General features: G+C 47.5%; 1 protein-coding gene across 1 annotated transcript; it reads left to right on the top strand.

The window, feature by feature from the left end:
- Positions 1-36: 36 nt before the first annotated feature.
- On the top strand, positions 37-11,556 carry LOC109569305 (2-acylglycerol O-acyltransferase 2-like). Its single transcript, XM_019974645.2, has 6 exons — positions 37-127; positions 5,112-5,290; positions 8,185-8,389; positions 8,706-8,880; positions 9,945-10,144; positions 11,402-11,556. The coding sequence occupies exons 1-6, from the start codon at positions 37-39 to the stop codon at positions 11,554-11,556; spliced, it is 1,005 nt and encodes a 334-aa protein (XP_019830204.1).
- Positions 11,557-12,136: the final 580 nt, after the last annotated feature.

A 12,136-nucleotide genomic window follows, 5' to 3' on the forward strand; every position in this document is an offset into this window, starting at 1 on the left:
CTCAGAGAAGCCTCCAGAGGAAGCAGAGGAATCAGCATGGTGGAGTTTGCACCTTTGTCTGTGCCACTGGAACGCAGACTGCAGACCTTCGCGGTCCTGCAGTTGATCTTCTCTTACTTGGCCCTGTGTAAGGAAAGCTGAGATGGATTTGGGAGGCCATGGGCACCTGCCGCTTTGGGTGTACATGGTTCATTGATGGGGGAAAGATACAGGTCCTAAGGTGGATGCTGAGCTCAGTGCCTGGGGATCACCTGGGATAAGGGACATCTTGCTCACGTGGCCTGAGGGAGATTTGCCAACGGGAGTGTGTCTGACTGTCTGCCCACCTCAGCTCAGCCTGGGACCTGGGAGTTTCCAGAGGAGGACAGAGAGTCAAGTAACCTTGGGCCTGGAGCTAGAAGGATTGCAGCTGAGAAAAGGCATCCAGACCCTCTGATGCCAGGAACAGTAGCTTGTACCTTGACCCTTATCTCAAGGACAAATGGGATCCCCAGGAGAACTTTAGGTACAGGAGTGACAAAGTCCAATCTATGGGAGACAAGCTGTAATTTTCGGATCTTCTGTGTTGGGGTGTTGGGGGAGACAGATGACAGGGAGCAGCTGTTAGCAAATCAGATTGGGTCTGCTTGTGGGAAGAAGCGGTAAACACAGTAACGCTCCTATACGGACACTGGGTTGTGATGAAAAAAGTGTAGGCTTCATTACAGGAGCCAGTCAAGGAGTCCAGAGAGTTAAGGCTCAAAATGCCTGAGAACTCTTTGATTACCAGGGAACGGTGTCTAAAGACTGGGTGAACTAGAGATGCTGGGTGCATGATCAACTCCTAGAGAATCGTCTGATTGCTTGGTGGTGAGGTAACTTGGAGTCACCATCACCAGCCTTCTGGTTTTCCCTGGTCTGAGGTCTATGGGCTGGTGAGCAACTTCTTCCACCTGCTGGGAGTTCACTATCTGCAAAACCGCTCAATGATGAGTCTCAATATTATCTATGGTTCTTGGGAACAAACTAAAAATCTTTGAATTTGTGGAATGGTTAAATGTTATTTATTTTCTTGATTGGGACTGTTTTCTTTCTCTGTTTATGATTTCTCTTTATAACTTTATTTTTGAAATTTGGTGAAGGCTTAGGAAGCTGAGGATTTTCTACAAATAAGAGGTAGGCAGAGGACATGAGGGATCTTTTCCAGGGAGGCTGCATAGGTCTTGCTTAATTACAAGGTCACAATCTACATCAGATGTCACCTCATAGACCCATGATTGAAAACTAGCCCCCTGATTGTTTTTGTGTTTGTATAGCCCATGAGCGAAGTATGGCTTTTGCATTTTAAATGATTTTGTGCCTATGCAATATCCTCCACATTGCCTCTTGAGCCCCAGTGTCTGAAATGCTTACAATTTGCCTCTTTAAAAGATTACTTCTCCTGGTCTAGGGAAGCTGGCAGTGGGTGGAGAGAAGGGGCTCTTTTCCAAACATATTAGGAGATGAATCTACGAGGCAGAATGTACAGGCCATCAGGAAAGTAAGTTTTCCCAGGAGGCGAGTAAATATTGCACATATGAGCAGATGGTTCATGCTGGCCTAGCGCAGTTCTTTGGGGAGGGGCAAAGATGTGGCCAGAAAGGTCAACTGCGACCTGTTACTCAGGACTCAGGCCCCAGCAACAAGTACTTTCCAGTGGGCTACTTGTTTAATCTGTTTCTTTCCTGTTCTCTAGAATTCACACACTCACGCAGGAAGGTAAGCTCCTTTCAGATAGTTGGTCTTGTTCTCATCTGCATCTCCATCTCCTAGAAGAGTTGATGTTGCTAAATGCTTGTTGAATGAATGAATGTTGGGATCATGATATGGACATGATAGTAGAATTGAAACCACCACTCATCCCACTAGCTTTCTGTGTGAGGTTAGCCCACCTCAACACCCTCTTTGGGTCTCAGTAAAGTGGGGTTTTGCATCTTTTCTTCTTGGTGTTATGAGGGGAAAGAAGGTGTTTTCTTTCTTTAGGGGCTGAAAATGCACCCAGGTTAGGATTTTGCCTGCTGACAGTACTTAAAGGAGAGGCCAGAGTGAGGGAGATGTTTAGATTGGCGGGGTGGGGGTGGGGGGTGGTGTCTTTCTGATCAAGTAGAAATGCCCACATTTAAAAATTCTTTTTTGTGTCTGAAAAACAAATGCATGCTATTTTAACACAACGAAACAAAATGTGTGTTCTAAAAGTCAAAGATTTCCCCCAAATCCTACCCTACAATGAACTGCCATTAACAGCTAGGTTATATTCTCTTGACCTGAATGGAAGTTCTAATTTCATGGGTACAGAGGTTCAGTTTACGAAGATGAAGAGTTCTGAGATGAAGGTTGATATAGTTACACAACAATGTGAATTAATTTAATTACACCAAATTGACTCTCAAAAATCATTTCATGTATATTTCCAGGAGGGGGATTTCTGGGTCCTATTGTGTTTTAATAGTTTTATAAGAAATCTCTATACTGTTCTCCATAAGGCCTCTTTCATGAGCCCATAATTTGGAAGGAGAGAATCTCCCCAATGTTCATAATAGCACATTTACAATAGCTAGGACATGGAAGACACCTAAATATCCATTATAGTAATGCATAAAGAAGATGCCATAATACAGGCAATGGAATATTACTCGGTCATAAAAAGGAACATATGAACGTCATTTTCAGTAACATGTATGAACCTAGAGATTGTCAAACTGAGTGAAGATAGCCAAAGAAAGACAAATATCACATGATATCACTTATATGCAGAATCAAAAAGAGGTACAGATTTAGTTATTTACAAAACAGAAGTAGAAAAAAACATGTGGTTACCAGGGGATAGGGGGAAAGGATAAATTGGGAGATTCAGATTCACAACACTACTGTATATATAATAGATAACAATAAGAATCTGCTGTAAGCACAGGGATCTCTACTCAGTGCTCTGTAATGATCTGTATAGGAAAGGAATAAATTAAAAAAAAAAAAACAGAGTCAATATGTGTATGAGTTTAACAGGTTTACTTTCCTATACGACTGAAACTAATACAACATGTAAATAAACTATACTCTAAAAAGCAGAGACATTACTTTTCCAACAAAGGTCCATCTAGTCAAGGCTATAGTTTTTCCAGTGGTCATGTATGGATGTTCGAGTTGGACCATGAAGAAAGCTGAGAACCAAAGAAATGATGCTTTTGAACTGTGGTGTTGGAGAAGACTCTTGAGAGTCCCTTGGACTGCAAGGAGATCCAACCAGTCCATCCTAAAGGAGATCAGTCCTGGGTGTTCATTGGAAGGACTGATGCTGAAGCTGAAACTCCAGTACTTTGGCCACCTCATGCGAGGAGCTGACTCATTGGAAAAGATTCTGATGCTGGGAGGAATTGGAGGCAGGAGGAGAAGGGGACGACAGAGGATGAGATGGCTGGATGGCATCACCGACTCGATGGACATGAGTTTGAGTGAACTCCAGGAGTTGGTGATGGGCAGGGAGGTCTGGTGTGCTGCGATTCATGGGGTCACAAAGAGTCGGACACGACTGAGAGACTGAACTGAACTGAACTGAACTGAATGAAAACTTAGAAAAAATAATGAACTACCAAAGAGTCATTTCGATGACTAGTATATGGTAAACATATTTTACCATCATTAATATTGAAAGGACAAAACAAAGTGCTCCAAACAAACCCCGAAGCCAGCACCAGGAGGGCAGGAATTCCTGTCCGTTGTTCACGGCTTAACCACCAGCACCTGACAGGTTGGAGGTGCTCTGAAGAAAGCAAGCCTCTGTGAGCCCCAAACTATTTTGATTTATGCATTTTGCTAGTACTCAGACTGGGCTTCCCTAGTGCCTCAGCAGTAAAGAAACTGTCTGCAATGCAGGAGCCACAGGAGATGCTGGTTTGATCCCAGGGTCTGGAAGATACTCTAGAGGAGAGCATGGCAACTAACTCCAGTATTCTTGCCTGGAGAATCCCATGGACAGTGGAGCCTGGAGGGCTACAATCCACAGGGTTGCAAAGAGTCAGACACGACTGAAGCAACTTAGCACCCACGAATGCACTATTCAGACTGGGTCAAAAGTCCCCTCCTCCAGGAAGTTGGACATGAATGATAGTCCTGGTTTACCCTACTTTCAAGTAGACTACAGGTGTGGAATGGACTTCTTTATGAGTATGAGCAAAAGGTGTTCAGTGGAGGGAGTGGAATGGAGAGGACACAATATTCTCTAACAGTGAGGCTCAATTAGCATCAGATTAAAGACAGTCCCAAAGACCACCGTCAGTGGTTTTGACCTGAGTCAAAACCAGGATTAGCCTCTGAAGGGACTCAGAATCATAAGTCTAGGAGGAATTGCTCACTGGGGCTGTCTCTAGCCCTGGTGCAGTCCTGATGAACAGACCAGGCATGAGTTGCCCTCTTCCTCCCTCCTTCCTTCAGCAGGACAGAGCCTGGCAGCAAAGGAAAGAGCTCAGTCAAACTAAAGAACTTGGGAGTTGTATCAGCTGAGCGGCTTAGTGTAGCTGGAACATGAGGTGCATGTGATGAGTGAGACTGGAACAAGAGAGGGTTTGGGCCACCAGTGGAGAGCTTGAGCTCAGGCTGAGCTGCTTGAGCTGACCGTCAAAGTTATGAGAAGTCATGGGGGGACTTTAACTAAAGGGGGAATGTAGTGGGATTTATCTATGGAAAGATGGGCTGGGGGTAGACAGGAAGTGGGCTGGGTAGAGAGAATACCTTTTCTCTGGGGTTCTAAATATTGAGTACTGGAAAGAGTTCACCCAGTCACATCTCCGTTAGGCCTTTATTGAGCACCTGGTGACTACAGAGAGAAAAGGAGGTGGAGGGGGAAGACTCAAATGAATAAGCGATCTGGTGCAGTGGGACAATGCGAGTTTGAAATTAGGCCAATTGGTTTCAAATCCAGGCTCTCAATGTGACACTGGTGGTGTTGACAGCATTCTCTCCTCCTCGAAACCTTGGGAAGCTGGTCTCTTCCTCCTGGGAGAAGGGCTGGAATGGACAGTGTTGCTAGAGCTGGGTATATGGGGAGAGCTCGTTCCTTCATACCTCTGACCACTAATGGTTCCTGCTTCCCTTCCCAGACTTGGTCTGCTACATAGTCTTCATTGGCCTCCTGTTCACAAGATTCTGGATGATCAGTATCCTGTATGCGATCTGGTGGTACCTGGATCGAGCCACACCACGGCGGGGGGGCAGGCAGAGTGCTCTCCTAAGAGGTGCGACCATATGGAAGTACGTGAAGGACTATTTCCCCATCTCGGTGAGTAAGGGGCTGACTAGGGAGTGGTCAGGACCATCGTCCCCACGTGTCCATGTGGAAGTGTGACTCTGTGTGCAGTGAGCAGAATACTGGGCTGGGAGACAGGTGATGGGCTGTCATCACTATGTGGCTAGAGGAAGAGTCAGTTTCTGTCTGATAATGGTTGTCCGACTTCAGTGAAGTGAGGCGATTATGAGGACTGATGAATGAACAGGATTTGAGGAACCTTGTAGGCCATGTAGTGAGGCACACTTATGTATCTGACAGGTGTAAATCCCTCAACAGTCTAAGTTTGGTGTGAAGGAATCTGTAATGAAAACAAGCTTTCAGAGCATCTGGCTGACACTTTATCAGATGATGATACTGATACCCTGATAGGGAAGAAGGTGTGAGTGAGGATACAGAGCAGGTTCTTTTACTGCTTTTAAAGTGTGTGCATTGGCTCTGAGAATAGAAACAGAGCAGAGAGCCCTCAGGGTATATCCTGCCCCTGTGTATTCGATATGTTATGTGTCCTTGGACAGAGCTTTGCTCATTCGGAATCTCAGTTTCCCCAGGGATCCTCTAAACAGTCCAGTTCCTCCTCTTCTGTCTATCTCTTAATCTCTGATCTCTGGCTTATGGTACCTCGTGTCCATTTTGTACACTGGACCCTGGACCCAGGGATTAGTCCTTAGGGATGCAGGCCCCTGAACTTTAGTGAACTGACTTTTGCTCCATTCCTGAATCCCAGACAGGCTAAACCCTTGGATGTAAGCGGTTGTGATGGTTAATTATCTAGTGGGGACAGGAAGAGGAAGGCAATGTGGACACAGAGAGGTGCCAGGCAGGGACAGGTGGCCCTCTCTGGACACAGGAGAGAAGAGTGTATACAGTGACACCTCTAGGAGTGGACATCATAGGTTGTAATACGGGTCTGCAACGTGTCAGTTGTGTGACCTTAGGTGAGTTACACATGCTCTCTGAGCTTCAGTTTCTTCATGTGTAAAGTGGAGATGCTGCCACATACGTCATTGGGTTGTGTGGATTCCATGAGACATCAGGTGATCCTGGGGCTTCTGAGGACAGCATCTGGCTCTCCTGTCACCCCTGGAACTGCTGTCTTTTGCACATCTGGCAGAAAAACTCTGCTGAGCATCTCTGTGCCGGTCTTATCTGTGTCTGCTCTGTCCCTCCTGTATCAAGGTTTCTCCTCCAGAGTATTTCTTGCATAGGACACTATTGACATTGTGGGAAACATATTTGTAGAAATTTCATGAGCACAGGGTTCAGGATTGTAGGCCCCTGCAGTCCGCTGGCAACAACAGATGCAGACGGCGGGCAGTACCACCGAGTGGCTAGCAGAGGGAGAGATGACACGCACTTTCACCTCCCTGTCCTGAACTGTCCCTCAGTCCTGGACTGAGGCCTGCAAGAGGCGCTGTGGCTCACAGAGTCTGGACTCTTGTCACCTCCCAGGACAACTTCCAAGTCATCCACACACCTTAACAGAGCAGGCCCTGCAGGGATCTTCGGTGGCCGTGGATAGGGGGTTCAGGGAGTCTCTACTGGAAACAAGAGTACAGCCTTAGAGTTGTCGGGTGTTTTGTTCTGAGGCCTTACTGAAGATTGTATTCAGAGATAGCCTCTCAGAAATCTCTGAGGAGCTGTTCTAAAAGGGAAGGGAGAAGTCAGTACTTATGGGGCTTTGTTGGAAAAAACAAAACCAAACTAGCCATGTAGCTAAACATCAAAAGATTACTGCCAGTCAAAAAGCAGATGTTTCCAGTTAATGATTTTCATGCTTTTCTACATATGGGGAGATACAAAATCTGGGCTCACTGCAGTATTTCCTATGATGTGCATCCTCACTCTCTGTGACCAGTATCCTGTTTTCCTCCATCCTGAATTCCTTTTAAGGCCCATTGTCAGTTGCAGCTGCAGTGGTTGCTGACTTGAAGGCAGGCAAGCAACATTCCTTGTGCTAATAATTCTGCTGGGGTACTCCACTCACAGTCCTTTGCACTGTGATTCTATGAGCTAGAGCCTAATGGTAGAGTTTCTAGAGAATTGAGGAGACTAATCTGAGCACTGGAGCTTTCTAAATGCATCTTATGGGCTTCCTAAAGAGGTATTGGTGGAGAATCAGGCAGTGTTCCCGGAGGACAATTGATTCCCCCTCATCCTGAAGATCATTTCAGGAGCAGGGTTTCTGTGTAATATATCACTATCCAGGAACAGCAGTGTCTACACAGGCCAAGCCCTGAGCAGAGGTGCAGTGCTGTGGGCAGGCTGTGACCTGGTGTTAGGAAGTGCTGCAGACTTGGCAGGACACCTCCCTGACCCCTCTCCACCCACACCTGCAGGCATCACTAGAGACTTCATGGGCCTCCTCCCAACCTCTACCTTCAGCATCCTGGGGTCTCTTACACTGAGTCACAGGGACTCAGCAGTCCAGTTCTTTACCCGGGACAGAACTCTAGATACCACAAATCTGGGTGAGAGGCTCACTCCCTCCCATGATGACTCCTTCATTCTGGTCAGGCTCTGCCTGACACAAGGTCTGCCTTCACATGGGACAATGGCTTGTCTCCAGTCTTCTTCCCAGGAGTCCTACCTCTGCCTTGGGCACGGTTCTTCCTTCCCAAGCAGGTGGCACTGGCGTCATCCATTCGTGGCACTGTGTTCTCCGTCTCCATTCCATGGTCTCCCTGAGTATCTCCTCTGCTTCATGCTTGCACCAGGGACAAGGACCCTCAGACAGGCCATCTCACCACAGGACACTCAATGGGGTGTGATGGCACTGGGCACAGGGGGCACATAGAAGGTCAGCACAGAAACTCAGCAGGGAGATGGGAGTGGGGTTTGGAGGGGAGTGGGTGCAGCCCTGATTCACCAGATTGCTGTCCCTGCAGCTGGTCAAGACTGCCGAACTGGACCCCTCCCGAAACTACCTCGCTGGCTTCCACCCTCATGGGGTCCTCGCCACTGGAGCTTTTGCCAACCTGTGCACGGAGGGCACTGGCTTCTCCTCTGTTTTCCCAGGCATCCGCTCACATCTGATGTTGATGTACTGCTGTTTCTGGGTCCCTGTCTTCAGGGATTACGCCATGTCTACAGGTGAATTTTTCCTCTCTTTCTATCCCAGGACGATAGGGGCTCAAGACATGAGGAGGGATTTTTAAGGAGGACGGCCAATTGTTCTGTACTTCTTTCAAATGAATGTGTAGTAGACAAGGAGATGAGACCCAAGGAAGCATTACCTGCAGCTCTGTGCTCAGTGGTGACCTCGGGGGGATATTGGGAAAAGGGGTAGTGATCAGTGCCGGTCATCAGGGCACTCCCAGCTGGGGAGTGGGGGATAGCCCAAGTCACATACTCCCGAACCATGCTTGCCCCCTTCACAATGTACGTGACCGCTTTCCTCTCTCCCCAGGGCTGGTCTCATCAGATGAGGAGAGTGCTGTTCAAATTCTGAGCAGGAAAAGAGGCGGCAACCTGCTGTCCATCGTTGTTGGGGGTGTCCAGGAGTCACTGAATGCCAGGCCTGGAGCCTACAAGCTGGTGCTGCGGAACCGCAAGGGCTTCATCAGGCTCGCCCTGACGCACGGGTATTGGGAAGAGGGCTCTGGGTTCAACTGGAGATTGGCAAGGATTGTAGTTTAGAGGGAAGACTGCAGAGGCAAATGCAGATCCTATTTTGGCTGGCAGGGTCTCCTTTCATTAATAATGAAGATTGTATGTTGGTGATAGATGCACTGTCTCAGGCCCACATACCCAGAGATTCTAGAAGGAAGATTTTGTAACTAAAGAGATTACATCTCAAAGGTCATATTGCTGAAACCTTGCATTATATCAGAGATCTAGGAACTCTGGGAGAATGGAGCTTGGGACATAACTTAAAGCTATTCTCCTATCTTTAAACATATGTGAAGAATACAAAGCTAGCTGGAAGAGATTTTCCCAGAATGTCTGCAGATGTTTTATATCTGGAAGGACTCTCAACAGTACTCTGGTTTGTCTTATGATCCTGTAACCAGAAAGGGTTAATCTTGAATTTGTGCTGGACCTGCTTTTGTGACTTTAACCCTCATCTGCAACTTTTGTTAATGTAGGAAGGCATAATGAATGAGCTGCCTAAGGAAGATAACCTGAGTTGCCCTCCTGTAAAGGATGTAAGGAAGTGAAACTCTCACATTCTCCTGCCTGAGGCTCCTCATTCTAGGGGGCATTTGCAAGGATCAAATAGTCTGTTCAGTTAGTTTCCTCACCTATATCCCAATCTATGATCCATAAAGAACTTGGCAACCTGGCCCTTTAGCATGGTTATTTGGAGGCACTAGCCTGCCATCTTCTTGGTCAGCCACTCCAAATAAAGTCCCTTCCTCGTCCCAACACTTTGTCTAAGATTCACTAGCCTATCTTGTGACAAGCAGAGCGAGCATGGACTCAGTAACAATCCAAGTGCCAGTCCTTGACCCTGAGAAGAGCCATGACCTGCTTGAAGTTATAAAAGAAGCCCTGGCAGGTCTAGGAGACACCCGAGGCCTCCTATTTTTGTCCCAGGGCTCTGTCCTCTGTTCCAGTTCCTGCTCACTAGGTCCCTTCAGGAAGCTAGGTGACCAGCTTGTGCCTTCTTGCCCCTCCACACACCCTCTCTCCTGTCTCCCTCTAGGGCAGATCTGGTGCCGATCTTCTCCTTTGGGGAGAATGACATCTATGACCAGGTTGAGAACTCTCCTGGCACCTGGTTGCGGTGGTTCCAGGACCGACTTCACAAGAGCACTAAATGCTCCATCCCGCTCTTCTATGGCCGTGGAGTCTTCCAGTACAGCTTTGGTCTTATGCCCTACCGCCGACCCATCACCACTGTGGGTGAGCCTAGACCCGGGCTGGGAGGGGAAGGGCTATTGTGTAAGAGGCCTGGGCTTGTGCTGCAAGGAGACCTGGACATAGAGCAGTACACCCTTGACTTTGTGGAGCACAAGTTCTAGAGTGTGAAACAGACACACAGGCAAGTAACCCTCTGAAAGGCAGTCCAGAATGAGAAGAGTAACAGGGGCATGAAGACCAGTAGCCACTACCAATTACTGAGTCCCTGCAGTGTGTCAGGCACTGCACTGGCTCCTTACATGCAGCGGCTTAGTCTTCCCAACAACTTGTGAGGAGGGACTCTCATCCCCATTTTATTGATTGCAAACACAGACCCACAGAAGATAAATCACTTCCAAGAGATCAGCCTGCCCTTGGTAACAAAGTTGAGGTTTGATAAGGGCATTTGACTTTTTATTATGCAGGAGAAGGAGGGTATAATTCTGACCACAGGGTCTAATGACAGTAATTGGAAAAAGTGGATACAAGGCCTTTGCAGTTCTGTTAGAATTGTGTGTAAAGTAGCAATCAGCAGTCTTTGAAGGAGAGCCAGAGGGATTTCCTTGTAAATAATGGGCATGGTATTCCATAGACTTAGCACCATCTTTCAACTATTTGCTTTCTTCTTGAATTCCAACTAGTTCCCAATGGCAGTACTAATAGAGCTGTTCATCTCCACTCACCCAGTCATTTCTTTGTCGAGTACAGGCAACCCCCTCTACCAAATTCCCTCCGTGTTGTGTGGTGCATATTCATGAATGTTTATAGTGCTGCTACCACTAGAGCATTCCCAAGAGAAGACACGGCAGCTGCTTTCTGATCCACCTTCTCCCATAGATACAAGCTCTTCCAGTCATGGCATCTGAGAATCCCAGATTCAACTTTCCCTGAGGCTAAGCGCACATCCCCAGTGTTTACTGGTACTGATTTTTCCTGGCTATGTGACCTTGAACAAGCTATTTAACCTTTCTGGGCCTCATTTCCTCAGGAGTCAAACAGGAATAATACCAGGTTATATCCCCATAGGATTATTAGGATAACATAAGAGATAATGCATGCAAATGCCAGCTGGCTGTATTGTTGATATATCAGAATCTTGAAGTTGACCCAACATCTTAGAAGCTGTAACACAAAATAGAATTGAAAGGGAGTGAGTTAGAGTGCTTACCTGCTCAGATGACCATTCTAGTGGGAACACCAAGATCCCTGCACCTTCAGTGGTTCCTACTCTGTATCACCACTCACCTCTGTGTCTTGCAGTGGGGAAACCCATCGAGGTGCAGAAGACACCTCATCCCTCCCAGGAGGAGGTGGACAGGCTTCACCAGCGCTACATAAAGGAGCTGGAAAATCTCTTCGAAGCCCACAAGCTCAAGTACAACGTTCCCAAAGACCAACACTTGGAGATCTGCTGAGCACCTCCCCAGAAGAGGGGCTCCTCCAAAAGGCAGGGCTGGCATTAGGGAGGATGGAGGGAGGTGCTGGAGTTTACGTGAACAAAAATATGGTTTAATGTGTTAAGCACTGATACTGGAGTGTTTGTTAAACAGTCAGCATCCCCATGAATAGAGAGAGCCAGGAGCTGCACAGCAAGGGTCCCACACTACACAGCACCTGCTCCCTGACATCCCTCTGTGTCCCCACACTGCCCTAAGGGACTTGCCCTTGTGAGAAGATCTCCTACCAACATACAGGTTGACTCAGACAGCCTGAGGAGCACAGGAGCTGTCAGGTATAGTAGAGAGACTCAGCGGCCCTCAGGATTGGGCAGAGCTGGAGTCTCCTCCTAAAAGCAGGCTGCTGTTGACCTGGAACAAGTTCTCAGACATCATTACCCACAGGGGACAAAGGACCTGCTGGGGCCTAACCTGGTGACAGTACTGGATGGTAATGAAGTGATAGTTGACAAGGGGTCAGTCAGCACAGATCTGTCAGCAACCACGTGGGCTGGCCAAGCCTCTCCCTCTCAGGTGGAATGGACTTTGCTAGGGTCAG

Source organism: Bos indicus, chromosome 15 (assembly GCF_029378745.1).
Source record: "Bos indicus isolate NIAB-ARS_2022 breed Sahiwal x Tharparkar chromosome 15, NIAB-ARS_B.indTharparkar_mat_pri_1.0, whole genome shotgun sequence".
Taxonomy (NCBI): Eukaryota; Metazoa; Chordata; class Mammalia; order Artiodactyla; family Bovidae; genus Bos; species Bos indicus.